The sequence below is a fragment of the Hylaeus volcanicus genome, chromosome 8 (assembly GCF_026283585.1).
Source record: "Hylaeus volcanicus isolate JK05 chromosome 8, UHH_iyHylVolc1.0_haploid, whole genome shotgun sequence".
Lineage (NCBI taxonomy): Eukaryota > Metazoa > Arthropoda > Insecta > Hymenoptera > Colletidae > Hylaeus > Hylaeus volcanicus.
Genome location: NC_071983.1, coordinates 3,186,490 through 3,214,004, shown reverse-complemented (window position 1 = coordinate 3,214,004; position 27,515 = coordinate 3,186,490). Strand labels below are relative to the sequence as shown.

General features: G+C 42.4%; 2 protein-coding genes and 1 long non-coding RNA gene across 4 annotated transcripts; 2 read left to right on the top strand and 1 right to left on the bottom strand.

Moving 5' to 3' along the window:
- The first annotated feature begins 675 nt into the window (after positions 1 to 675).
- On the top strand, positions 676 to 1,724 carry LOC128881371 (60S ribosomal protein L34-like). Its single transcript, XM_054132347.1, has 4 exons — positions 676 to 737; positions 902 to 972; positions 1,316 to 1,513; positions 1,586 to 1,724. The coding sequence occupies exons 2-4, from the start codon at positions 908 to 910 to the stop codon at positions 1,674 to 1,676; spliced, it is 354 nt and encodes a 117-aa protein (XP_053988322.1). The 5' UTR covers positions 676 to 737; positions 902 to 907; the 3' UTR covers positions 1,677 to 1,724.
- Positions 1,715 to 15,883, bottom strand: LOC128881374 (uncharacterized). Its single transcript, XR_008458059.1, has 3 exons — positions 15,750 to 15,883; positions 15,632 to 15,668; positions 1,715 to 2,367 (listed from the first exon to the last, which is right to left on the bottom strand). It is a non-coding gene; the product is annotated as an uncharacterized LOC128881374 (long non-coding RNA).
- Positions 15,884 to 16,105: 222 nt separating this feature from the next.
- On the top strand, positions 16,106 to 27,071 carry LOC128881355 (bone morphogenetic protein receptor type-1B). Of its 2 annotated transcripts, none has more exons than XM_054132312.1 (4): positions 16,106 to 16,332; positions 24,007 to 25,006; positions 25,078 to 25,393; positions 25,476 to 27,071. In XM_054132312.1, the coding sequence occupies exons 1-4, from the start codon at positions 16,242 to 16,244 to the stop codon at positions 25,602 to 25,604; spliced, it is 1,536 nt and encodes a 511-aa protein (XP_053988287.1). In that variant the 5' UTR covers positions 16,106 to 16,241; the 3' UTR covers positions 25,605 to 27,071. The 2 variants fall into 2 exon arrangements, with proteins under 2 accessions (XP_053988287.1, XP_053988288.1); XM_054132313.1 differs by lacking the exon at positions 16,106 to 16,332 and adding an exon at positions 23,492 to 23,937.
- The last annotated feature ends 444 nt before the right edge of the window (positions 27,072 to 27,515 follow it).

The following is a 27,515-nucleotide window of genomic DNA, read 5'->3' as shown; positions in this document are numbered from 1 at the left end:
TGTGTAAGAATTGCTTTAATTTGATTCTCGTTTATTCTATGATAACTGAGTTCGAAATATTCGAGTAATTATACTTGTTACATAGTAATTGTATTTTAATCACAAAAAGAGACCTGGAGAAATATCTTTTAAAATAAAGTCTATTTTCTTCTTTTGAAGAAAGATACCCTTTACTCATGCTCGTCATTTGCTCGTTATTTTTACTTTATACATCTTTGAAAATTGATATAATTAATTGACAAACAAATACAGAGCATAAGTATGCAAAATGTATACAATATGCATAAGAAAACGAGGACGTGACTAGAGATGAACGTGATGAGAAGAGAAAGGTAGGTTAATATTAAATTTTACATTATTTTGTTAACCAATATGGTGAAAATACATATTATTAATGCATTATTATAAACAAAAATTAATATTTTAATCAATTTTTTAATTTTTTGGGCGCCATCTAGCGGTGAAAGGGTGGACCTAATTTTCGGAGTATGGTCAGCGCCTGTATCGGGAAAACGCCCAAGTTTGTCGTAAAATAGTTCCCTTTCTTGTGGTAGATGGCACCACTTATGCTGAAATAGTATAGTGCTGTCATCTATCAGCAGCCATGGGAACTATTATCACTATAAACTTGCGCGTTTTACCACCGATGGCGCTACTAGGATTACAACCGTATACGCCTGCGTAGAACCAAGTTTTTTCACTTTAACCGCTTCCTTTTCCGTTTGGCCCTGAAAAAGGTTTGTTCGATTTTAACCTAGTTTTAAGTAATCCGCATTATTTATAACAATCGTTAGAGATGGAATTGATTCTATAGTTGTTTTAAGATCTGTGTTCTTCCAGTATATTATTCGTTGTAATATGTGAAAGCATTCTTCTCTAACGAAAATATTTATAATTACAGACCAAAATGGTGCAGCGACTAACCTATCGTCGACGTTTGTCATACAACACAAAAAGCAACAGGAGACGCGTGTAAGTGATCTACTATGCTTCGTAGAATAACGCAATGATTTATGTGCTTTTTAAGTAATTTTTTCACTATTACCTACATATAATTTTTTCTTTATTACCGAGAGAAATATTAAATTTCGTTCGTTAGAGGTTATGTTTTGGTTTACTGCTAATGTACATAGAGCCCACGTGTATTCGACGATCAAAGTAAACATGTTCTGGTTTATTGTAATCCAAGGCTACATTATTACTAATAATTTGTCACTTTATCGATTTTTTAACACCTTATATGCTAAAGATACCAAAGTATGTTCTGACAATGTTGGTGCTCAGGAATCTTGTAATGGATATCTATTTCTTTCAGTGTACGCACTCCTGGTGGAAAATTAGTATATCAATACCTTAAGAAACCCAAAAAGATCCCCAGATGCGGCCAGTGCAAAGACAAGCTCAGAGGTATCCAGCCTGCCAGGCCTATGGAGAGGTCACGAATGTGCAGGCGTAAGAAGACTGTGAAACGTGTATATGGTGGAGTTTTGTGTCACAAATGTGTCAAAGAAAGGTGCGCCTTCGTTCCCTTTACATCTATACTATTCATGTTTACATAAACTGATTCACTCCATTGTATTTTCAGGATCGTTCGTGCTTTTCTGATCGAAGAACAGAAAATCGTTGTTAAGGTGATGAAAGCGCAAGCTATCGCAAAAACGAAGGCGGAGAAGTAATTTTTTGCTTTTTATTAATAAAAATAAAATATCTATAAAACCACAAAACACCTGATTTATTTCTGCGAAGTTGCTTATATCCACTTTCCTTATGTTACATAACGAATCCATCTACGTACTACAAGGTTTTGTCCCTATATCATTGCATCTCTATTTTAAGAAGAGACACGTTCTAATGTTTAGATTTGTATGCAGTTCATACATTGCATAAATACTGTTTCCTGAATGTCTTATCCTCGAATTACCTCTAAACACAGTAAATTTCTGTCAGACATTAAAGTGGTCTTCAGATTAAATATTAAGATATATCGTAACAAATGGAGCGCTACTAGCACAGAGCATTTGCTCTCTCGATACAGTTTTATACTTTCCAGCTGCAAGTACAGGATGCAGAGATAAGAGGTAAGTATTGTGTTCCCCTTATGGTCAAAGAGTGCGCGAAACCCGTCTCAGGACGGCGTGACTCGCCAGCCTCGGTGCACTTAACAAGTCCCTTATTTGCTGAACGACGAATGTACATATATGTAGCGATATGGCGCGCTATAGTTTCCACGGTGGCGCAGAAATGCCCCAGCCAGGTCCAGGTGAGCGCCGTAAAAGCTTGTCACCTGAGAATGCGGACGGCGAGCTGGCTGTTAAATACTTTCGTTTCGCCAAACTGCCTCGCGTCTACGATCCCCCAATTACCATTCTGTAATTATATTATATTACGCATTCAAAACATTTCGACTTGATAGAGAAAATTGTTAGAATAATAAAATTCAAGGAAATTTATGTCTTTGGAAGCATCTAATATCGACTTGTTATTACTGTGGTGAAATTATTTCCTCGAGGTCGTATAACTATAAGCAACTCTTTTTCCTATTGTTTTATTGTCTGTGGGTTGTTTCTACCTCTTGATCCTTCCAACAGAGATTCCCTATCAGCGATTAACGGCTATCGGTCACACGCGTCAACGACACCGTGGGTTTCAACATTTGCTTTCTCTTGCATACGTCTTCTTATCTTCGAAATTGCGACAGATCGACGAGGTTCCTTATCAGATATAATAATAAATCATCAACGTTTGGTAGAAAAGGTTCGAGTAAAAATTACATTCATCTCGAGAAGATCAAACGAATACTTTTTTAAATTTCATATTCCTGCAGCTTGCACGATCGTATCTCGGAGACACACTTTTTTCACTTACTCTTTTTTTTACTACCCTTTCTACCAAACGTCAGAGAAACAGCGTATTAATAGCTCTTCGTTGCACTGCTCAAAGAACTGGATCTAGCGCACTTCTTAGCGACGCAGGAGAATCTAATTTCACGGTTGAGCGAAAATTCCGTACACCTAACATAGATAGATTGTTATCGAGCGTTTGATTCGCTCTCGAGAGAGCGATAGAGCCATCCGTGTGGGCGATCCCGTAATTACGTGTCTCGGTCGATGTATCTTACCGGAAACGAATTAAATTTCCCATTCGGTGCCTGGTCGGAGCAACGATTCTGATTCGTTTCTGTGACGGACAAGCAAACGACGAGGAATCGAAGATCGTAAGCGACGGAAACAGGTTTACGGAGACTCTGATACTAGTAATTCTAATTACGAAACGGATACGATTTCGCGAGAAGGGGCTCGTTCTGACGTCAGTCTCAGGAAGTTGGGCTTAAGGGGTCGGAATATTGACTTTAATTTCTTGGATATCGTTGTACTGTCCGTTACACAAAATATGAGGTGTAAGTTGGGAACGATTGGGGGTGGTTCAAGAAAAAAAAAAAGGTTCGATAACAAATGAATTATAAATGAAAGTAGAAAAGGTAAGAAAAGTACAAAAGACAAGGTTAACGTAAATGTAATGTACAGTCTAACGATAACGCGAACAAAGCCAAATTCAGGGGTTATGTAAGGCAAAGTGATGTCAAGAAGAATAGAAATAATTATACCACGATGTATGGATTCGGTGTAATAATTGAAGTGATATTTACGCGCTTAAAAATACCAAGCATGCGAGCACCTTTATTAAACCACGTTTTTTTCCACAAATTTCTTAAAATTGTTCTAAACTGCATTCGTCCCTTCTATAGCGAGCCGTTCCTTATCGTGTTCGATATCAGCGGACACGAAGAAACACGAATAGCCGTGGAGTGGACACTCGGGGCCGCGCGATTGGAGGAGAAAAAAGACGAACGAAACGTGGATCGCGCAAGTTGGAAGCGACAAGGGAACGCGGTGTACCGGTAGCAGGGAACGGCCGGGGTCGACGTCGCGATTAATTGGCGGTTATAAAATGCATCGAGAGCGTGCAATCGAGAATAATTTGAAGCGAGCGGGCACCAGGAGTGAGCAGCGATACCGCATGATTCCTATAATTTTCAGGTCTCGTGTTTGACAAAATAACAAGTGGGTGGGTGTCGGTTTTCACACCCGCGGCTCGACGGGGCCCCTTCGGAGAATGTAAAAAAGGGCAGAACACGAAACCGGTCCCGATGGATCTTTGTTATACCGGGGCCCCCGCGTCCTCTCTAGCCTCTCGCGTCTCTGAATAAGGACCAACTGTGCCAGGATCGTAGCTAGCCTCCAACGCACCCCTTTCCACGCGCTTACACTCGAGAGAATTATTTATCGGGTGCATTCATTAGATCGAAAGAATGAATTCTTGTTTACTCACCGTGGAAATTTTAAAGATGCGTATGTGAATTATTTTATCCATTATTCAATTAAACACGTGGTGTTTAATATTTTAAACTTTTGTATTCAATTGGAAAACGTGTTGCAATTATAAGCTTATCGCGAAGGATACAGAAAACTCTTTCCAAATCAGAAATCACGTACGTTACACATTGACTTTATTTCTCTCGATTCTTATTCTTACTCTTGTTCTTATTCTTATTCTGCCGTTCGCTTGTTTGTATACACACTTTCTCCCTCTTTCTCGTCCGCACTCGTCTCATTCGCTCAACTTCACATTCGTACAATACGCGGCCTAATTTAAACAGTCTACAACAACAAGTTCTTCTATATTAGAAGAACTAAAATGTCGGTAGGTTTAGCGTTAATTTAATTTATTGGGTTGTCCGGACGATGTCCATGTCGATTTTTGGTAGGTGGTTGAAAACAAATAACATGTATACATCCCTTAAAAGGTGGAAAGGTTGTGGAACAAAATGGCACCTATGTAATTCAATAAATACGTGTATATATATTATATGCCTTCGAATTTTTCTTAGAAATTGGCACGAACCTTCTGGACAACCTAATAAAAGACCAAGTCGCTTGCTTCAGGTCGACGGACGACCGTTACGGGTGGGCAGTCCAAATACGGCGGCCGTCGGTTCATTAGCTTATTAAGCTCGAGTGGTTGCATCACGCGCGATTAAAATCGGATGCAAATCGAGTTTCACGGCAGTCTCGAAGACAGCGGACGACACCGTGCGATGGGTAAACGTGTAAGAGGCAGCGCGTGGGAAGACTGGTATTAATTTCCGAGCGATACCGATGGGCGCGAGGCGCGGTGGTGTCGATTAGCGTCAAACCAGCGGAAGGGCGTAAGGTATGAGTCTATGTTGACAAAAATAAGGTTTCAGTTCGAAATGTCAATATTTGTAGATAAAGAAAGAAAAGAAAAGATATGGTTGAACTGTCAGTCGAATGCAAACGACGCGAAATAAATAGTGTTCCACGCGGGTGGAAGTCAACGAATCGTAGGTGGCGCTAGTTCTCACCCGTCGTATAACTTCCAGAGTTCTTTTTCTCGATGCACGGTACACACTCGTCAACGTATCTGGAGTTTCTATTCTTCATTCAAGACAACATTGAAGCTCCTTCTTAATCATTTTCGTCCAGCTGGTTTCGGCGAATCGATCGCTCGCGACCGTTTTCGCGGAACGCGATCCGGATGAGAGAGAAAGAGTAATCGTTGGTCGACGAGTTAAAGTTCGATATATTTCAATTTGTCGGTAGGCAGATAGGAGGGACATTGATCACTCGGATGGTTTCCTTCTCTATTCCTAAGCTCCCTTCCACGCTGCTTTCGAATCGTAGCCACGAGAGAGGGTCGGCGAGCTCGCTTTGATCGGGCACCAGTGGCCCCAATTCACACCTGACTTTTAGCGATAAAAGCAGGCTCTAAAGATATCGTTATCCTGGCCGAGCATACGAGTCTCCCTCGGCCGAAAGGAAAGGAAACTGTTATCGCTGCAGGTAGTCCGCTCTTACGCGCTTAATCGAGCGAATTCATTTTCGCTCCGTGTCCTTGCCTCCTCCTTTTTTTTTTTTCTTTTCGCGGTAAAAATCTTACCTCGAACTTCCGAGACAATTAACCCTTTGAACTCGACATTTTCGGCGATCTGAAAGTTTCGAGCAATCGGCGTAGTTGTTTCGTGGATTCATTTAATACGGAATTTTAACAAAACTTCGCTCGATTGTTATTTTATTAAATACGAACGATACGAGGATAGCCCTCGGAGGTTGTCTATACAGTACGGGCTTAGCAACCCCGAGGTAGATAGGGGCCAGTGGGGCCCAGTAGATGAGAAGAGATGAGTAAAAGATACTGCAAATAGTATTAAAACAATGCAGGAGTCACGTAAGACGATGATAAGAAGAATGGAAAGAAGCTAGTAATAAGTAGACTGCGGATCTTTGTGCATTTATAGGAGATTTGAATGTGCAAGAATCTACAAAATGCACACAATATTCGAGAATATAAAAAAGATCGAAAGTAAAGTTCATGTTATAATATTTCCAGAATAAAATAAATTCCTATTTAGGTTCAATTTTTGTAGGCACGTTCGCGAAGGTTTTATTTTGCATAAAGATCCGCGCTCTAGTAATAAGTAAGCAGTAGTGCAATAACTTTGTATAATAAGTTACGCAATTTAAATAAACGAATGAACGACACGAGGATAAAATTTTGTTTCTATACAATTAGAAATGGCGCGATCCAACGTCTGTGGTAGTATTACAAATTAATTTTCTTCGAGGTCTCAGAATTCATTCGTTTATTCCTCAGTGGAAATCCTTGTCCTTGTATAACTGATTAAGTTCTGTACTCTTCAGGATCGAAACTGAATTTACGTGGAAACGACCGTTCCTTTTGCGGCGCGCTAATAAATCGCAGAACTAAGGGAGGAGTGCGGCCTGAAGAGGCAATTATAAGAAGGCGCCACTTAGGAGCATCGTCTAAAGGTCGCGGGTCGCAACCAGCGAGAAGTTCCTAAGAATACATAGCGAAATTCTTGAAGAGGGGACGAGACGGGAGGTCGCGTAATGGAATCGAAAATTTGCATAGGCAAACAGCGACGTAATCGTTCGTGCTAGGTTGTAGTCAACATGGGGGGGGGGGGGGGGGACAAAGGGGAGTGGCAATTTGGAAATCAGCGGTCATGCCGTGATTTATAGACGTAATTTGGTGACGAGGATTTCCGTTGGTCTTCCCATGGAGACGTTCGATGATAGCCGTGGTTCGAACACGAGGAACGAGCGATGGGTACCGCTGCTAAATAGACGCAATTACGATCGATTATCCAATGTGCTGTCCTACCGACTAATCTCGACTAAGAAACGTTGTCTGTTAAGAACGACGCGCCACTTGACCGGGTACAACGTACAAGCCGAGGGGAAATTATTCTTTTGCCCCCTCTTCGATGGCACGTTTAATCTATAATTTTCTATCCGTTCGGACGTAGTACTAACCGTAGTTGGAGCGGAGCACGATTTACGACTGGAATGAAGTACAGGTCCAGCACTTTAGTTTTAAGGGGTCTCGTTGTCCACCAGAGGAAACGTCTAGGTCTGGTAAACAGATGTGTCTCGAGACAGTAAGCTTCCCTTGTGCATGTTTGGTAGGGTGGTACCGAAATAATGGAAAGTATCGTTTTATCGGCAAATTTGTCTATGTTATATATATTCTTTAAATATCGATATTCATCTGATACGAATTTCATTCGTATACGTTATATCCTCGAGAGACTATTCGATCTATAAATAGAGGCGATGTCCCTCTATAATCAGAGGGTTTAGTACGTAATTTTAAGGAATAAGGAAGATCGATTTTCCAATGAAACAAACCAGAAATACCCTCCGATGATAATGACCAAGAAAATAGCCAACGATGCAATTGGGTTAAGAGTTTCCGTGGTTTAATATCGTTCCGGTTGGGACGACCGGTAGCGAGCACCGTTTTAATCGTTTATCTAACAGATAACCCGTTTTCAGGCGCGTCCGGCTGGAAGAAGAAGGAGCAGGGTGTCGAAAGTGGGTATGCACGAGCCTGAAGCCGATCTTGCGGTTGAATAGAACCGAGGGTGATGTGGTCGGAGAGGCACAGACTGACCCAAAGCTCCGGACGCCACGGCACGTTAAGGCCCAGACATGGATTTCGCTCTTTTGTGGCTCCGTACGACGTCGGTCCGCCGAATGAAATATACTTCCAGCCCGTATGGCCCTCGTAACTGGCGCCAAACGGATCGGGATTTTCGGCCCAGCCAGGGTCGACCATACACGCCTTCCTCTCTCTTTCTTTAACTCCTGCGCGTTTTAGTCGTTTTAGATTCGATTATGAAAACACCGTCGCCGAGACGAGCCTTTCCGTATACTTTTAATACGACGTTGAAAATGTACGTAACAACCGTGAGATATTTTACGTACCATTTACAAAGACTCGACGAAAGTATACGTACGTTCGAAAATTTCGTGTTGTTGCGTATAGAAATCCATTGGTTAAATGTTTTGCGTTTATTATTTTACCTAGTCGAATGCAAGCTTAACTAATGTCGAACGTGCTACCTGTTCGCGGCAAATATTTTGTGTTCGAATAGCGAAAAGTCGCAAGTGTAACGTGTCGCAGGTTTCTAAAACTGTAATCTCCGTCTCAAATTATACTTCAGTAATCCTCTAAGAATGATAATGTATTCGGTGGCACGTTTGCGTTTCTGTGAAAAAAGGGAAAATGATCGTTTATTTTAAACGGCGCGGAAAACATTTTATTGTACATCTCTCTAGTCGAACGACTATTTAGATCTCCCCTCGTCAATCTTGTTGCCCGTTGCGCGTGTTTTATTTTCTCGTCGATGGGTGAGGCGGGTCCAGAAAAGCCGGAGGAGGCGAGAAAGCGTTAAACGATATCCGAGACGAGCCTACGAGCGTTTCCCTGATCCTATGATCCGTCTTCGAAAGGCTTCTTGATTTCTCGACCAGCCTCTCCGTGGGTACTTGGACGAGACGAGCAGGATCCGTGGACCGTAATAATCTCCACTCCAATAGAATTACCGACACCGAAAGAACCGCAAACGTTCCCTCTACCATATTGGTTCTTCGGAGGAGGAAGAATGGAGTAATCCAAGTGCAGAGAAGGTAGATCAGGGCGATCATAATATTTTAGCAATCGTAATACATTAGGATGAAATGGTTCCTTTTATTTCACATGAAAAATGTTGTGCACGATTGCCAGACCTGTACACCGTTTTCTTTAACGTTTCGTTATATTTCTTTAGGGTATTTAAAGTCTAGCAAAAATTCTGTAAAAATACATGGAGCTGGTTTTAGGTGTCTACTGCGAGATTCAAAAAGGTATTTGTTTTCAATTTTGTCGAGATCAGATAACTCGTTCAACTTTGGTTAAACTTAATTGTGTAGAATAACCGACACAGGACATTTAACCAATGGATTTTTATACACAAGAACAAGAAATATTTCAACTTCGTGGAAATTGGTGAACTCCAGTTACATGAACTATCCAATTATAAATGGAGCTCTACTGTATTCGAGACGACTACGATTTGGTTGGTCGTGGTGGTACCTTGTCGCAGGGCGCCTGCGGTCGGTGTCGGTCGATGGACGAGGAAGATTGTCAAGGGAATTCGGATAGGTGTCCAGGGTCGGCCGTTTAATCCGCGGTGGAGGCGAACGTTCCTCGTGGTGGCTCGTGTTCGTGGCTCTTGAATCCCGTGTTAACGAAAAAGGAGGACCGACGCGGGACAATCCGGTGCTTGGAACCGGATTTCGGGATTAGAATCGGTCGGTTCTTCTGCGAACCCTTATTCGTTTATGCAGCGGAGGGCGACGGAGATCTCGCCTCGCCTCGTCACGTCTCGACGAGGCTGGGCCACGAAGAACCGCGACAATGGGTAACAATGGAGGTAGGATCGGTGAGGCCCCGTCCGCTGGGCCCGAAATCACGATCCATTCGTTTCGCCTCGAAGGGGGAGGAAGTATATTTCATTGGGAGACAGCGAGCAAACTGACAAAAGAACGAGGGCCGCGTTCTCTCGTGTCCTGACGCGAAACATCGTTACCACGATCGCCTCCGAACCTGCTCACTTTTTCTTCCTACTGCCGAGAACAGTGGATGAAAAATGGTCCACCCGGACTGCATTGCGTTCTATCGAAGGGGTACGTATAATAGCGATTCCTCGAGGTAAGGAATTGTCTCCACGATGGAAACGATCGTCACGTCGAATAATTATGAAACGAAGACCAACGGAGGAAAACTAATTATGTCTACTAAAATGATTACCAGGGTAACTTGTTTTTCACCTGACTCTCAAACTGAACACGTTAAACTTCAAAATACATATTTTTGCCGAATTTTTAAACCGCTATCAATGCCCCTAGGACTTCCGTAAACTACAATCACAATTTTCCTAATTTTTTTATTTTAACTCCCTAGATCTATTTCTGTAGAAACAGCCATACTCAAAGTGTGCCACTTCATACTCCAGCCATACTCCAAGCGTAAAGAATAAACACAAAAGCTGGTTCTGGCTTATTTTAGGGCACCATAAAATATTGAATTCAATAAGTTCGAAGGCCACCGGGTGTATGACACCATCGAAACCGTCTTCGCTCTACGAAAACGTCGAGGGTTAAATAAGTCGGTCAGTGAGTGAGCCGCGATGGTTCCTGCGGCCGATCGCAACCGACGACGCATTTCACGATACGTGTACGGTATTACGATAATTATGCAGCCTCTTTATCTTATCCCCCATAGTTCTCCTTGAGTAAGCACATTTATGGCGCCTCCGGCAGCCCGACCGACCTCGAGTTCGCTCTGCTCGCGCGAGCGATAATTGCTACTCGCGAGCGCGACTCTAATTGCACGTATGCGTACGCGATAACGCGTCGGACCCGCGGAGATGAGAGACGACGACCACTTTCTACTTTTGTCCGAGGCGCAATTTTTTATCGAAATAGGGGGAATGTCGCAGCCGATAGCCATGCTCGTGCCGATAAAAAGTATTAGAGTTAGACGATCGAGAGGTCGCCGAGCTCGTCATCCATTGCTTTGTGGACACTCGGGGTCTAACGACTATTTGTCTACTAAATTGAGGTTTCGCCGTTAATTGCGGGAATTACAGTCCTTTCTGTTTGTAAAATTCAATTTGAGAACGATTCGAACGAGCTTTATCGCTCTGTTTTCTTTCCACTTTTCTAGGTTTCACCGTGTACAACATTTACTGTTATTTGTCTGTTTACCTGTTCTCGCTTACAAGAAGCCATCCCGCAGAACAAATGAGGTTAGCGAACTAGCCAGACGCTGTACAGTACTGTACACCCTAGAAAAGGACACGACGAGGCTCGGTCCATGATCAGATAATCCTCTGTAATCCTAGGCACTGAACTACCTGGCTGCATTGTACCTACGCGCACCTGAGAAGTTAAGCCGAAAAGCACGTTGAATAATCACGCCATCCACTTAAGACTCCATTTAAGGGTTCCGATTCGATGGGTTACGAGTAGACTGTGGATCGTTATGCAAAATAAAACCTTTGCGAACGTGCCTACAAAAATTGAACCTAAATAGGAATTTATTTTATTCTGCAAATATTATAACTTGAACTTTGCTTTCAATCTTTTTTTATATTCTTGCATATTGTTTTGAATTCGTAGTTTCTTGCACATTCAAATTTCCTATAAATGCATAAAGATCCGCAGTCTACTTGTGAGTCATTCTCGTGATCCTGGTTTGGGGAATAAATGATCGTATTCAAATATGGATTTATTGTATTATTCGCGATTTACCTACCTAAGAGAATCTTAAGAGAATCTTAAGAGAATCCTAAGAGAGTCTCTTAAGAGAATCTTAAGAGAATTAGAGGGGTCAGGTATGTAATTTTAAGGAATAAAGAAGTCTCGATTTTTCAACGAAACAAACCATTACCCTGACGTTGAAACGAACGGCTGGGAACGGTTCGAGTTCTTCCCTTAATTTTCCTTTATCGGGCACGTCGATCGTCGATGAATAAATTCATCTCTGGATATTCTAGTCGGGATAATCGCGAGGTGGGCAACTGGATTGTATCCGGTGGAAGGAATAATCACGGTAATTAATGTTAATTGCCGCGATCAACGCGTTACCGTTGCGTCTCGCTTATTGCCGTCTACGCGATCATCTGCGTGCACCGGAGCGCATAAGTTTACTCGACTCGGAGCCAATTAACGAGACGATGCTGCTACTATTTCTAGCAATTAGCAATCGGCCGTTAGTCAGCGAACAGTCCTTTGTCTACCTCGCCTCCGCTCATCTGTATTCTTATCTCGCGATCACCACGGAGACACATCGAACGTTCTGGAAAAGAAAATCCTGCTGGCGCGTGTGTTCAAACAAAAAATAACGTCTTAGAATTCGCGTTCTCGATATCAACTGCCAAAGAAGACTTTATTCTTCGGCAATTCGGCAGACCTTCCCTCGAGGGACGTTGTCCTCGAGGGATAAATCAATCTATCTGACCATCTACTTTTTTTTTTTTTCCGGAAACCGTAAAAAGTTATCCGCGAAACGACGGGAGTGTACGTTGCTGGCGGAATGTAAAAAGTAACAGCCACAGAGCAGCCACTGTGGATCGTAATCGAATGCCCATTACGGAGCCAGTTCCCTTGCCTCGACAAAGGCATATTGTCCACGAGAGAATCGGCCGAGGCTTCGAGCGATTCCTGATTTGTCGAATCGTCTTCGTGGCGACCATTTCGAGACGCCAGCCCCTACACTGGGTCGCCATCGGGTTCGGGCGTTGTTCGAATAAAATATCGAATAAAAATCAAGTAAAAGATCCGAATAAAACGACAAGATATTCGAGAAACGCCGATCGTTTTTTATTCGAATAAACTGACGCGATAAACTGACTTTTATGGAATCGCATCGTTCGTTTAACGTCAACTTCTCTATATGCGGAACATGCGAGCGATCTCTCCTGTTCATCGAGCCGTGCGCTGGATCTCCGCGAGACGAGTAGCGTCGCTCGACTTTCTACGAATCTATCGACGTTGCGCTGAATCAAAGATCGAACATGGGTCCTGGAAGACGTAGGGATATTCGCGGATATTCTCTTTCGATTGGAAACACGCACAAAAATCGCTAAATAAACACAGCGAAAAATTACGTGGAGAATCGGAGAATCGTGTGTATCGAGATTAACGAAAGAAATATTAGGTGGACTGGAAAATAATGTCGTTTCTGGAAATCTCAATACCTATTTATCATCAGCTCAATGATTTTTATGAATTGAATTGAAGATTTGAATCGAAAATTTGCACACTAGTTGACATAGGTCTGTTGATTGACAGTTGCTTAAAAGTGGATACTTGTTAAATACCGATACTGATTGAATTTGCTTGAATCTAATGTAAAAGAAAATGACATTACTTTTCGATCCCTCTAATGATACATGATAGAAATTTCTATAGCGAAAATGATTTGTTTCAGCCATTCGTCATCTTGCCGGCGTTATCTTACCCCGCTTTCGCCTACCTGATTTTTGTTTAAAAGATGCGAGGCGATGGGAGGAGAAGGAAGAAGATGGAATCGTGGTGAAAAAAAAGAAGGAGAAACGGAGAGAAAGGCGGTGCCGTGCGTCTCGAAAGTGGTGCATTCGCACTTGAGCGGCGCCGTTTTGGCGATCTAGGCGATCGGTCGGAGCGGAGCGGGTACACGTACGCCACGGGGGCGCGCATCACGCTGCGCTTTAAAACATTAACACGCCGAGCGTACTTTTACGCGCGACCGTTCCTAACTGGCTTTCGTATGCGTTCGTGCGCTTAGCGGTGCCGCCGCGCTTCGTTACATTCTCCGCCGGTGCTGCTATCGATATCGGATTACCGGTTAATTGCTAACGTAGCGTGTTCTCGCCCGGGGAGATCGCTGCACCCGAGCTTTGCGCCTCGAAACGCCTCGCGCTCGCTCCCAACCGCTCCCGCGTTCCACGAACTCGACACGGTAATATTCGTATCGGGCTACTGGACATTATCGCGACCCTTAAACGACACCCGAACGCTATCATCGAAGCACCGTCGCTTTATTAGAATTTGTCCAAGGGTACGCTGAATTACCTCTTTGGGATTAGATGGGTCGAAAACTATACCCCCTTGAATATTTGATTTAAAACTTTGATGTCTTTAAAAAAAGATATCGATGCCCTCTTAACGCGTTGAAACTCCCGATTAGTGACCTCCGTAGAACTGGTGCACCTAATTTGCATTTTATATGCAATCCTGTTTCGAAACGAACGGTTCTGGATAGGGACAAGTCCTTCCGTCGCGCAAGGTATCGGCGGCGCGAACTCGTCTCGCGTTCGAATTCCATCGGAGAGGAGCGAGATCGTTTGGTCTCGACGTCATCGCGGGAAAAAGAATGATTCGATTGGATGTTTGGACGATCGGCTCGGTTTCTCGAACCGCTAGCCGCGTTCGCCCGGTTCGTCGAAGAAAAAGATTCAAGATTCTAGCCGGGTTCTAGTTTCCGTGGTGACGCGCCACGCATAGACATTCGCGCCTTTCCAAGGAGCCGCTCTCCTCCGACCCTCCCTATGGCTTCTCTTGGCTCGTTCTGGAGCATCGGTGCCTATGAGCGTGCTCGACAAGCACGAGAAGAAGAGAGCGAGAGATGGAGGGAGAAAGATCTCCGGGACCGTGGTCGTCGCGGCACAGTGGCGCCCGTAGGGCGCCGTCGCACACTCCCCGCTAGCTGCGCTGACGAGCCAGGGATGTAGCCACGAACCGATTCGAAAGCTTCTCCGCGCTAGACGCCGACTGTTTACTAAATACCTCGACCATTTAAAGAACACTACTAAAGTAACAGGTCCAGGCCACCTGTTGACAATTTGTAGAGCAAACAAATCCTATGTCCCATCTCTGAACCACTACCAGAACCGAAGGCATGTACTCGCTTGAACAGGTATTCAAACAGGTCTTTGTCAAACGAGTAAGTTACACATCTCGTTTTACAATTCCAATTTAAATTTGTATACAACCAATACCAACTAAAAGATTGCGTATCCCTTATTCCTTGTCCCAAATTTCTATCTAAACACGATTCCAACTCCACAGTATTCTAACTCAGGGATCTACGAATCCTTAATGCGACCCTGAGCGCCAGTCAGTTCCCGTTTAATTACAAATCGAACACGTCGATTTTGTGAACGCGATAGTTTCTTAAGGTCGCAATACCGAAGACGACGCGACAAAGTTGAAGGAATGCACCGACGGATCGTTAGACAAGGATAGATTGTTACCGTGTACAACGAGGGTTAGGTACATCTCTTTTTAGCGCAAGAATTTTGCATAACGCCAAACGATAGTCCGCATCTGGTACGTCGAGTGTTCCGCCAACTTGAACGTTAACATGATCAGCGAATCTGGCCGAGCTGTTCGCTACAATTTTTCCACGTTGCAATTCCCCGCCCACTTTACCGCATACGGTCTGCAGGTATGTTACTGCGGACGGTTGCAGGGAAACTGGGACCAAGGGTTGCACATTAGAGCCGCACACTGCGCGTGTCTCGGCGTGGGTTTACAATGCGTCGATCGCTGCCCGTGAAGAAAAAAATAAAACGCTAGAAACGCACGTGGTCGCCAGAGACCCGGAAGGACCAGAGAAACTACAAATTCGAAACAGTCGAGTCATAAATTCTACTTCCTCGGTTGTTACCGAATACGACGGAGGGAGAGTATCGCTATCTGTACGAATTTAAACTCACCAGTTTTGTTTTTCTCGACGTTTGAAAAGCCTCGTGTCTAAAAATGCAGGACAAAATTAGGACAGGACAATTAGGACATTGTATACGAGTCGATGCTTGTATGTATACATATACGTACATTGGCCTCTGCAGTCATTCTGCGATTCAATTTTGTTTAGACTTGATATTCTTGATTAGAAGTCTCAATGACTAAAAGCGAGAAAATTTCATATCTCGACAGGGAAAGTTGTGCAACCATCTTTTCTCGTCGGAATGCTTATCGTATGCGTTCATATCGCGAAGGCAGCCTTCGAAGAGATAGCGTTTCGTTCATCAGTTGTTCGTATCGTTCAGACTTTGCGTTCATCTCGATCATTGTTCGATCGGGGTACCGTGATTCGAAGATACGCAGTTGATACGTGCCGTGTCACGCGTTCCATCGCTCTCGAACCCGCGGAAGCGAGGTAGGGCGTCGTTGTCGGGGGGCCGAAGTAACACGAGCGTTTCCCCCACTGCGCGGACAGACCCCACTTTGCACAGCCGAAGATACCCGAAGCCGAGCGGCCTGCGCTCTGCGGCCGACGCTGGCTGCTCTACGTCACAGTGAAGTATGTGCTCTCGAGTGTAGAAAATGGCTGCGCTCTCCGCTACCCCGGGTCGGCGCGGATGTAAATACGGCCTGTGGATCGGCTTGGTAGTGTTTATCGCGAGATTCGTTGGTGGTGAGTAAATCTGTGCTGGGCTTTGTATCACGGACGTGTGTGCGCGCGTGTGTCCTACGAAAAGTGGCAAACGCACGACGTGTACAGTGCACGAGAATCGATCGGATGCGGATTCTCGACCCGCGAGAACGATTGGTGTCTGCTGCCGACTGCTCTGTTCGCCTTCTGCCACACAGATGTGTTGCCCCGCTGATCTCTCTTTCTCGCTCTGTCTCCGTCGCTCTTCCTCTCGGCGTGTCGTCGACAAACACGCACGGTTCTCGGACGTTTTATGAAACGATCGTCATCTGACGCGACCTCGATCGCCACTTTGACTTTTTATCACGATCTCGAGGATACCCGCGGCGAACAACGAACCGACCAGTGATCCTTCCGTGTGACACTTTCGTCAAATCCGCGTAATCGCTATCGTCGTCGTCCTTGCTCCGTAGTTTCGTGTTCCCCTGTACTCGTACGCGACGATGTTTCCGTTGCCTTAAAGTCGGTACATTCTCGCGAAAGGAATCCCTGTGCCAAAGGCACGCACGTTCTTTTTTACCCTCGACTCGAAGAGGAGCGAACGATAGACAGAAGGGAGAGCAAGAACGACGGAAAGAGAAGGACGAAGAGGTTAGGCGTTAAGGTTAGGGACTGAAATACCAGTGGTGCGAGAGTCTCGCCGCTTTTGATGCCTCGACCTTTTTCCGCTTTTCTTCCTCTTTTTTCCGACGCGACTCGTGCTGTCGTTTCACGTGCTACTATCCTAGCGTGTTTCTATATATCCGTCTCCGTTGTGGCTTCTCTACGGATTAATTTTAGCGTCGCTGAAAGTTGCTTCGTCGAAAACAACCCATCTCTCGATCGAACTCGTGCAGTTTCCCTTAGCACCCTCGTACGGTATCGTTTTCAAGCAATTTATACACGTACCGTATATAAATACCATTTGTGCATCGAGAACAGAAAGTAACAACTGGGTTAACGAATTCTTTCTTTCGCTCTCGATCCGCCTTATCCAAACACGGTCAATTCCCTCCTCTTTTCTCCCTGCTTCCCGTTTTTCTTCTCGTGGACTGACGAGGACATTGCGTGTATCGGGTGTAAAGCATAATTTTGCACGTTTTATCCGAGTAACGAGTAGCGAACGCAATTCGTCTACTTCTCTCGTTCGTTATCAAGGTACACGTTTGCCTTTAATCTTTATCATTAAATATAGCTTTCGTATGCGTCGCGAAGTAAGCGTGCGCAGAACGAAGCTCGTTTGTAATTTCTGATTTTATCAACATCAGCGTCCCTCGTCCTCTAGATGAGAATTTCCCGAGAGAATCACGTCGAGTGACAGCAGGATTGGATTACCGTCGACTGATTGTGCTTCCACGAAAACCATACTCATAACATCGTTACGCGTACGCGCAAAGCTGTTTTCAGCGCTCTTCTCGGATGCGTTATTCATCGCGCGCAAATGCAGCATGCAATTACGCTTGGTCCGCCGGCTAGAAGCGTAACGTCACGTGCCGCCGGTAGAATTTCAAATCGACGAACCCATGCTTCCAAATTTTCACAACGTTCGAGGCTCGAATAAAGGATTCCGCGGAGCTTGAGATTTCGACGAGTTAATTGGAACGCACAAGCGGCGCTGTTGCGTTTTTCTCCTCTTTCCCTTAATGTTGTTCGGTTTCGAGCGTAGACGCCCGATATCGGTGTTGACTTTTATCGGGTTAGAAATACAATCCGTGAAAACGTCACGCTTTCCCCGTCGGACGAATAGCAAATACCGATAACGCGATAATGGAAACGACCGACGTCGAGCGAAAAACAATGTGCCGCGAAGGACACCCGGTACATCACGTGTCAACGCGCCCTTATAGGACAAAAAAGCCCGCGAAATCCTCCCACTCGATGTTTACGCAGTCACTCGCTGGTCAATACCTCTGTTCGCACGCGATTCTACTTCTATATGTAATATTTCTTCCTTTCTTTCTCGTTTCGTGCTCGCACGAAATACTTGTGCGCTATTTTTCGTTGATCCCGTTCGCAGGCTGACCTTAAGGGGTTGCTTCACGCCACCCGTGCGCGGTCTCTGAACGAATTTTTAACGGCGATACCGCACGCCTGGATCGCATGAATATTTATTTCTTCGTGTAACAACGATACGAATACGTAATAATATGTTTTTTGATAAAATAGCTTTCGGTGACATCATTTTACGTCCTATCTGTTTGGTAACGGGCTTCAATTATAGCCAGATTATCTGGTTTTAAAAGAGGATTATTGATTTGTTTCTGTTTACATTTGACTCGAGAAAACAAAATGGCGCACGACGTACCCCGACGACCTTGATTTCGATAATGCTTGAAAATCCAGACATGAGCAGCACGGAGTTGGCCGCTTTTTTACTCGACCAACAAATGATAAATAATGCATAGGACGGAGCGACTGTTTGAAATAAGCTATTACTTTCCGTATCAAATAATACTTCGACTCGAACGTTATCGTGTTTCAGTGACGGAAGTAATGATTCATATGAAGTAGCGGATTATTTATAAATCGTATCACTGGGAAAACGCATTGTCCGTGAAACGAAAATTACAAAATATTAAATTGTTAGAAATGTTAAATGTCCAATGTTATCGGTAATCGTGCGCAGAATCAATGATTACACCGGAGGAATTGTTTCCGCAGTCTTCTCGCGGATGCGCTCGCGCTTGGATAATCTTTTTTTTTTCTTTTTTTTTATTTCAAAGCTAACAGAAGGTCGTTTTCACTCCAGGGTCTGTTCTTCCCATACACATTTTGCGCCTTCGTGATCTATGTTCGATTATCTTGAAATAACACGTCTTTGCTGAATATTCGTTTCATTAATTCAGTTTGCGTCACGATAAATAAAACTTGAACCGTGCCGTGGTGCTGCATATTACGTATGTCGCCATAATGGCGTCAGTGAAGTGCAAAGGGTTAAGAAAGCATGTCAGAAACTCCAGTCAGGCGTGTCAACAATTGCGTATAGACTATCACTTCGGATGTCATTTTTAATAACACTGCGATTGGAGTCCACGAGAACAAAGAATAAAGTATTAGGTTGTCCCAAAAGTTTCTTTCGCTTTCTTAATAAGTAATACATGCACAACATGTTACGTTTTACGTTACATTACCGAATTGTGCACGATACATTTTGCTCAATTACTGTTACAACACGAATATCTATGAAATTAGATTGTCGATTTATATAAACACGACCACATCGAATAATTGAGTGCAACTCGCGAAAGAAACTTTCGGGACAACCTGATATATTATACCGTATAATTAACCCGAAATATTTGATTGTTACCAAGGAGGTCTTCTTTACGAATCGTTTGATTACCATGAATGATAGCTTTCTTCGGATTTGCTTCTCTATGCGTATTTCAAGAACTTATTGTTCGTGAAGGCATATTTATTCAGCGAAGAAATAACGTCCTTGATTCTTCGAGCCGAACAAAAAAAGTCACATCCTTGGTATATTAAAACTATAGAATATAGCTTTAACAGTCGACTCGGAAATGTTCGAACGAGTGTCGCGGAGGACTGGAGGAGCACAGTAAATTTTCATTGACCAAATTGCTGGATGGACAACTTGACAAATGCTCGAACACTTTGAAACAAGTGCCCCCCGTCAGCGTGTCGGTTCGAAGTGGTCGGTTAATTGGCGCGAACGCGAGCTGCTGCGATCAGGGAGGGCCGCGCTCTGCACTCGTCGTGGTTTTATTCGCGTTACGAGATAAGAACAGGTGTTCGCGGCCTGTTTCCCGAGATCCGAACGCCCTTCCCCCTCGGTCGTTGTGAAATTTAGATTTAATCGTCGGTGTACAAAGGGTGATTCGGATAATCACGATCGTCCATCCGTATTTATTACGAGAAACGTGTCTAAAGATCGAGGGAGGGACCCGATGACGAGCCACTCGTACGTAACTATACCGAAGAAAAAACCCAATTAACAGGGACGAATATATATATCGCGATACTAGGCATCGCTTTAATAGCAGTTTAGAGGGAACAAACCCGCGAATGGAACTAAGTTTTCAAACATGTTCCATCAAACGTTGATGATATATTTAAGAGATAATTTAAAGAACTTCTTGTCAAGAGTATAAATTCTTATAAAGATCGAGTGAGTGATTTTTCTTGGTAATTCGAGCAGTTTGTCATTTAAGAAAAAGAAACGGATTTTAATAAATGTTTTCAATCTTCGGCATGCTCGTCCTCGAATAAGGATCAATTTAAGCCCGGACAAAGTTTACTATTTACTATAACTTTATTTTCAAATTCATTTTATTATTATTAGTTTATTAGTAACTATAATTCTACATTTTTCTATAATTTAAAAACTGAGCCTGTTTCTGATAGAGCCAATCGTCGGTGATAGTAAATGCTAGAATCACATATTTCGTATTTCATGTCTTCTACCACCACATACAAACATACTAAAAGATACTCTGATCGTAAGCAATAGCAATTTTACTGTAAAAGCAAACGGTACACATACGTGAATATCCCTCGAGAGGTTAACGAAATTTTTGTTTGTCTTCGTGTAGTTTTATCATCGATACGCGAGAACGAGGTTCGCACGGAGCCGACGTCGATTCTCTCGAGGTTGTAGGTGTGGAACGCGGACCTATCGCTGATACTGCTCTCTGCCGCGCTGATAAAGACCGTGTCTGGTCGTAATGCCGCGGTCCCGCGATTCATTGAAACCTTCTCACGAGATTACGGGCACCGATTGTTTCGCGAAAGTCTCGCAAAGGGGACGGTTTGCCAAACAAAAAATTACCACTTGTGGTACACACGTCGCACACTAACGCACGTACGCTATTATTTCTTGTGAAAAGTAACTTCCTTCGATACCGACTCATGGAAACGTCGCCTTGTGACCTTGCCCTTGAAATATACCAATTGTGCAGAGTCTTCAATTACTTACCCCTGGAATAACGTGGAAATTGTACGAGGGGGATTTTTTTTTTTTTTTAAATAATTTGTATGTGATTACTAGTCCGGGTTGGTCTAAAATGATCCAGAGGTCATGAATAGGTCGTATTGTTTCTTGTGAAAAGTAACTTCCTTCGATACTGACTCATGGAAACGTCGCCTTGTGACCTTGCCCTTGAAATATATCAATTGTGCAGAGTCTTCAATTACTTACCCTTGGAATAACGTGAAGATTGCAGGATTTTTTCTTTTTAAATAATTTATATGCGATTATCAGTCCGGGTTGGTCTAAAATGATCCAGAGGTCGTGAAGAATTTGGCATAACAAAATACAGAGTACAAAGGTTACTCCGTTTACGTATTCCAAAATAATAATGATCGCGTGTCCTTCGTTGCACGCCAAGTGCAGCTGTAGATTTCTATCAACGATCGTTGGTGAGGCTTCTGTGACACGCCGCCGCCTCTGCATTGGACAATTTAATTCATTGACGGATCATCATCGATGGAAAAGTACACAGCGACCGCGTCGTTTTCGTTTAGTCCCGCGAGATACGCGAGGATAAAAGGGAACCGTTCTCGACGGGTTTCGCCTCTCTTGGAAGACGACGGATAAATCGTGCACCGGCGATTTCCTTGTACGGTGCGATCGACAGACACCGGAGTTGCGTGCCGCGGGCTAAGAAACTGGTAGGAAACTCGCGTACAATGCACGCTTTCGCAAAAGTTCGATTCAAGGTACGATTGTCGATTCTTATAAAAAGAAGAGAGGAAAAAGGAAACCATGGTTGAAAATATTAGGCGGTGAAACCAATTCTGTGCCTTTGTAATTCAATCATACATCATTTTTTAGTTCGAGTAGCCATGAATGTACCTACAGTGGTTGTAGAAAGTATTCGTACACCGATCAATTTCCAAAAAAAAAAAAAAAAACTGTGTACAATTGTAATTTATTAACTTATTTTTGATAAACAATGACATTCTATATATTCTCGGAAATCTCTAGAATAGCTAGATTACAAAAAAAAATAGCCATTTATGTAAGCTGCGAAATTAAGAAGAAAAAAAACAATTAATCGATAGAAATGTTGAAGCAATGGCAGCTTACGAGCGTAATTCTAGTGATAGAACAGTAGTTATTATTTTGAGATACGAGTGTGGTTCGCACATAGCCATAGTGGTTAGAGGGGGAACGACGAGAGGAATACGCGGAACGGGCTCGGAACGCATGAAGGATCGATCCGTCATCCAGATATTTGGAGATATAAATAGAGCGGTCACCGTAAAATAGACGCGAGAGAGTAATTCCGCGACGGACGATAAGCAGTTTCCCCAGCCGTTTCTGTCCCTTCACCTTTCTTCCTGTTTCTCCTTTCATCCCCTTTTTGTCTGGTCCGAGGAATTCAATCTAACCGAGCTCCTCGTAAAACTATCTTTTACCAGTTTTGTCGCCTCTCCGTAATAGCGCGCGTGTTCGTTTCGTTACTGCCAATGTGGTTTCAATTTCTTATCGAATCGTTTACTTCTCACGAGCATCTTGGCCGTTCCTGGCTTTCGTTAATTACTATTTACTATTTATAGAGAAACACGAACGTGGAAGCTGTAAATCTCGAAAGATTTCACGTTCTATCCCTCCCGGCACGCATCATAAACTTTGTACTCTTTGTTTACTGCTACGACGTGCCTCTCCGTCATTTTTGCGCGCGGTAGATAACCTTAAACTATATTTGCTCGTACGCGCGTATTTTCGTATATTGATTGCATCTGTAACGTGCTCTATCAGATCCGTGCATACAGTGCGTACGCATCTGTAAGCTTTTCTTTTGCTCTGTTTAATGGTCTCGTAGAAAACTTTGCGAAAAGTTGGAATTCCATATGAACGCAGTATAAGATCGCGGCTGCATTCTGAGGAAAATCCGTGACATATAATTGCGCGCCAGTTTCTAGACGCTTCAAAAATTGATCTGCATATCACCGACCCCGATCGCACTTTGCATTCGACTTTGCGATCGTGACGCATTAAGTGATCGACTCCCCTCTAATAAACTTAATTCATTGATGTTTCAGTAATTGATGTGCCTATGAATTCCTTTTGCTCCGAAGATAGTATGTACGTTGAACGTTTATTAAAAGCATTGTTTAATCATAAACTCGGGGGACGATAAAGATATACCGATCGTACGAAAGAAAGTTCGTGGGCTTAAAAGAAGACAATGAAATTGGTGCTTTTAGATTAACGTGTATCGCATGTATACGCAGCGAATTTCTGTTCTATTCGTTGCAAGGGGCGCACCTTCCTGTTATTTGTTGCAGCAGTTCGTATCGTAGGACGCAATGGCCGTCCGCCTACGCGACACGTAACTTGTCGAGCAACCTCCTCCCGAATCCGCCCAGTACGCTGGGCTTTCCCCACAGCATCAATTATCATTCAGTTACTTATCTCCTCTGGTTTTGCTTTGCTATCGTTCACCTAACCTCTCTCCGAGCGCCATTCTTTTTTACTGTTTTTGTTTACTTTTGTATAACCTCAAAGATGCGACACCGATCGTTCTATCTTATCGCCGAAACAATTATCCCATTAAAATCGAAGTAAAAACAAATGCCATTGTTCGAGTAACAATGTTTCTAAGCTTTTTCGAACGACATGTATAATTACAATGAGAGCAGGTGATTCGCGTATACCGTATTATTTCATTTGAAAAGGTGGCAGTACAAATTGTATGATTTATGTTTCAGCATTGGGAATTACTTGCTACTGCGAAGGACATTGTCCAGACGATCGACAGAATGGAACTTGCGAAGGAAGACCCGGTGGACATTGTTTCAGCGCGGTTGAAGAAGTTTGGGATTCCGAATTGAAAGAATTTGTGCCAGAATGGTCATTTGGTTGTTTACCACCAGACGAGCAAGGCTTTATGCAATGCAAAGGCTACCTTGTGCCGCATTTACAAGGGAAAAGTATAATATGTTGTAATAAGAGTGCGCTTTGTAACAAAGATTTGTTTCCTGAATATAAACCTCGACCTACTACACCTTCTGACCCTGTTGCTATCGCATCGGGTGCACCTCTTATAATATTGGCCACCATTTTGTCTGTATGCTTAATGATAATTTCAATAGCTATGGTGATCATATATCACAGATACAGAAGGAAAGAACGTGGTCCTTGCTTAATGCCTTCTCAGGGTACCCTCAAAGACTTTATCGATCAGAGCAGTGGCTCTGGATCAGGTTTACCCCTATTAGTACAACGAACTATAGCTAAACAATTAGCCTTATCTCAGTGTGTTGGAAAAGGTCGCTATGGCGAGGTATGGCTTGCGAGGTGGAGAGGAGAGAAGGTGGCTGTAAAAGTGTTCTTCACGCTGGAAGAAGCTTCATGGTTCAGGGAAACAGAGATTTATCAGACAGTATTGATGAGGCACGACAATATCTTAGGATTCATTGCTGCTGATATCAAAGGAACAGGATCTTGGACACAGATGTTATTAATCACAGACTATCACGAGAGAGGATCGCTGCACGACTACTTGCAAACTACTGTTCTGGATCATCCTAGTCTATTAGCGATTTCTCTTTCGATCGCCTCTGGAATTGCTCATCTCCATACAGAAATCTTTGGTACGCGTGGAAAGCCTGCTATAGCGCATAGAGATATCAAAAGTAGGAACATTTTAGTAAAGAGAAACGGTGAATGTGCAATCGCCGATTTCGGTTTGGCAGTGCGATATATAAGGTGTGTAGTAATAATATAATTGTACTATAATTCGCATTACGTGTTTTATAATTATATATTTTTGTTTATAGCGAAAGCGGAGAAATCAATATTGCCCTTAATACGCGAGTTGGTACTCGCCGATACATGGCTCCCGAAGTCTTGGATGAAACCTTGAATACATCTTCTTTCGATGCCTTTAAGATGGCGGATATGTATTCGGTAGGTCTTGTGCTTTGGGAAGCATGCAGAAGATGCGTCACAGGTGGTAAAAATTCGATGGTAGAACCGTATGCCTTACCTTATCACGACGTTGTTCCGAGTGACCCAGACTTTGAAGATATGCGGCTAGCAGTTTGTGTTAAACGGTTACGTCCGGTAATACCAGCACGATGGGAGAATGATCCAGTAAGCAAATTAACGATTTTTACATAAACATTTCTTCATATAATGATAATATTAAAATACTAATGTATCTTCTTGGTTACAGATCCTGTTTGCCCTAAGTAAACTTATGGCCGAGTGTTGGCACGCGAATCCTGCCGTTCGCTTAACAGCGCTACGTGTAAAAAAGACAATGTCGAAGCTACATATTGATAACGCCATCAAAATTGTGTAGTGGTTGACGACATTTCTCAAAACTGTTATTTTACTTCAAATAGTTAAAAAAAAAAATTCCCCTGTAAATATAGCCCTGGTGTATATAGGTTTATTGACAGACTGCAAGCCTGAAGACTGAGTACTAAGATTTACATATACTTGAAAACGTATGAATGTTGGAATTCGTATGATTAATGGATGATTAATGACGAGTCATGAAAGTAATTATGAATGAGTCCACGTTGTGTATGTATATTTTTTGTTTTTATGTGAAACGCGACAAAACGCGATAATGTCGATGTGTTTTGACGTGCTTCACTGTGTTGAAGTTTGTTGAGTATATAATCAGTGATGGCTATTACTTAGAGACGATGTCGTTTGGGGAAAAAAAAAAACTATTTCTGAGTTCTAGACGCGCCTGAGCTTAAAAAGAGACATTAAAGTAAATTTAGCAGACGGTAAAAGATGTTTCTAGAAAAGTAAAAGCCATTTTGATAATAGCATTTAAATTTAGCCTAACCTAATATTACGAGATTTTGATACTCATACGCATTGAAATCCTGTTGTTACGAAGCCATGCTAATTTACATTTATGTGTCTCTAAACTGTTTATCGTAAAAAATTACGATATCATAATACGCATACTATTTCAGTTATAAACTGAAACATTTGCAGGATATATACAGTTTTATATTGTTCAGAAATTCAGTACTATAAAGAAGATTCTTACACATAAGTATTCCAAATATTCTGTTATATTAGAATATCTCGGAATGCTAGATAAATTTCTCATGGATTTTTACGTATCATTTATTTAACTACCATCCTGTATATCCACCAATTTCGTTACGCTTATTTTTAAATCGGTTCTAAAGCGGGAAAAATTATTTTTTATCGAGGTTATTTTCATTTGTCATTGGCTCTTAAGTACTGTATCTCATATATGACCCTGTATTATCTGTACAGTATGTAATTTATGTTTCTATTTTGTACAAATGGGATATATTAAATATTTAGTTTAAGAACGATTTTAAGTACATTATCGATTGTCCAGATCATAAACATTTTTTTTAACAATACGACGACACTCTTGACAACACTTTTTACAGTCTGATAATTTTAATATGTTCCCAATTAAAATGTGAACGATATGTTTCGGCTTGTTGTTTTAAATAAATACTGATTAGGCATATCTATAAATCTTACGAGGGCTGTGGATTAAAATAATATCCACCAGAAAGTCTTAGAAAGTTGTTGTTACAATAGCAAATTATGCATCTGGGCTTTCGATCATTGGCTCGAGATCGTTATGTTACATACGACTTCTGTATATTATTTGACAGAGGTCACTGTTAAATAGTATCGTAGTTCTTCTTTAGGAAGATGAATTGTAATTACATTAAAAATTGTAGTTGATAGCTAGTTGATTGAAAATAATGAAATTTATATTTTTAACAAGTATTAAACATTATCATCTTTTTCCAGATATAGAATTTTATTTATCATTACATGTTGTAGGACATTATCCTTATTCGTTAAGCGATTATCTAAAAGTGATTAGGCACATGCTGTATACAATGCTGTTTGTACAAGATTTCTGCGAATATATGACAATATATACGTCGAGGGATCAATTACTCCTTACGTGCACTTTACTGCATATTATTCATACGAGAACAAAAAAATTAGCAGGTCGGATGAAAGCTTCACGAACTATAAATCGAAAATATCTAGACAGTATTACAATTCCTTTAATTATGAGATCGTACACACCATGACAAATATTTTTAACAAAATTAAGTTTGCAGCTTCATTTTAAAAATAAATTTACATTTCTGTAGAGGTTTCAAAAATTTGTGTACATTATGGGGATTATGGTTATGATTATGGATGAAGCAAGAAGGGAAGTGTCGTTTACCAAATGTATCGC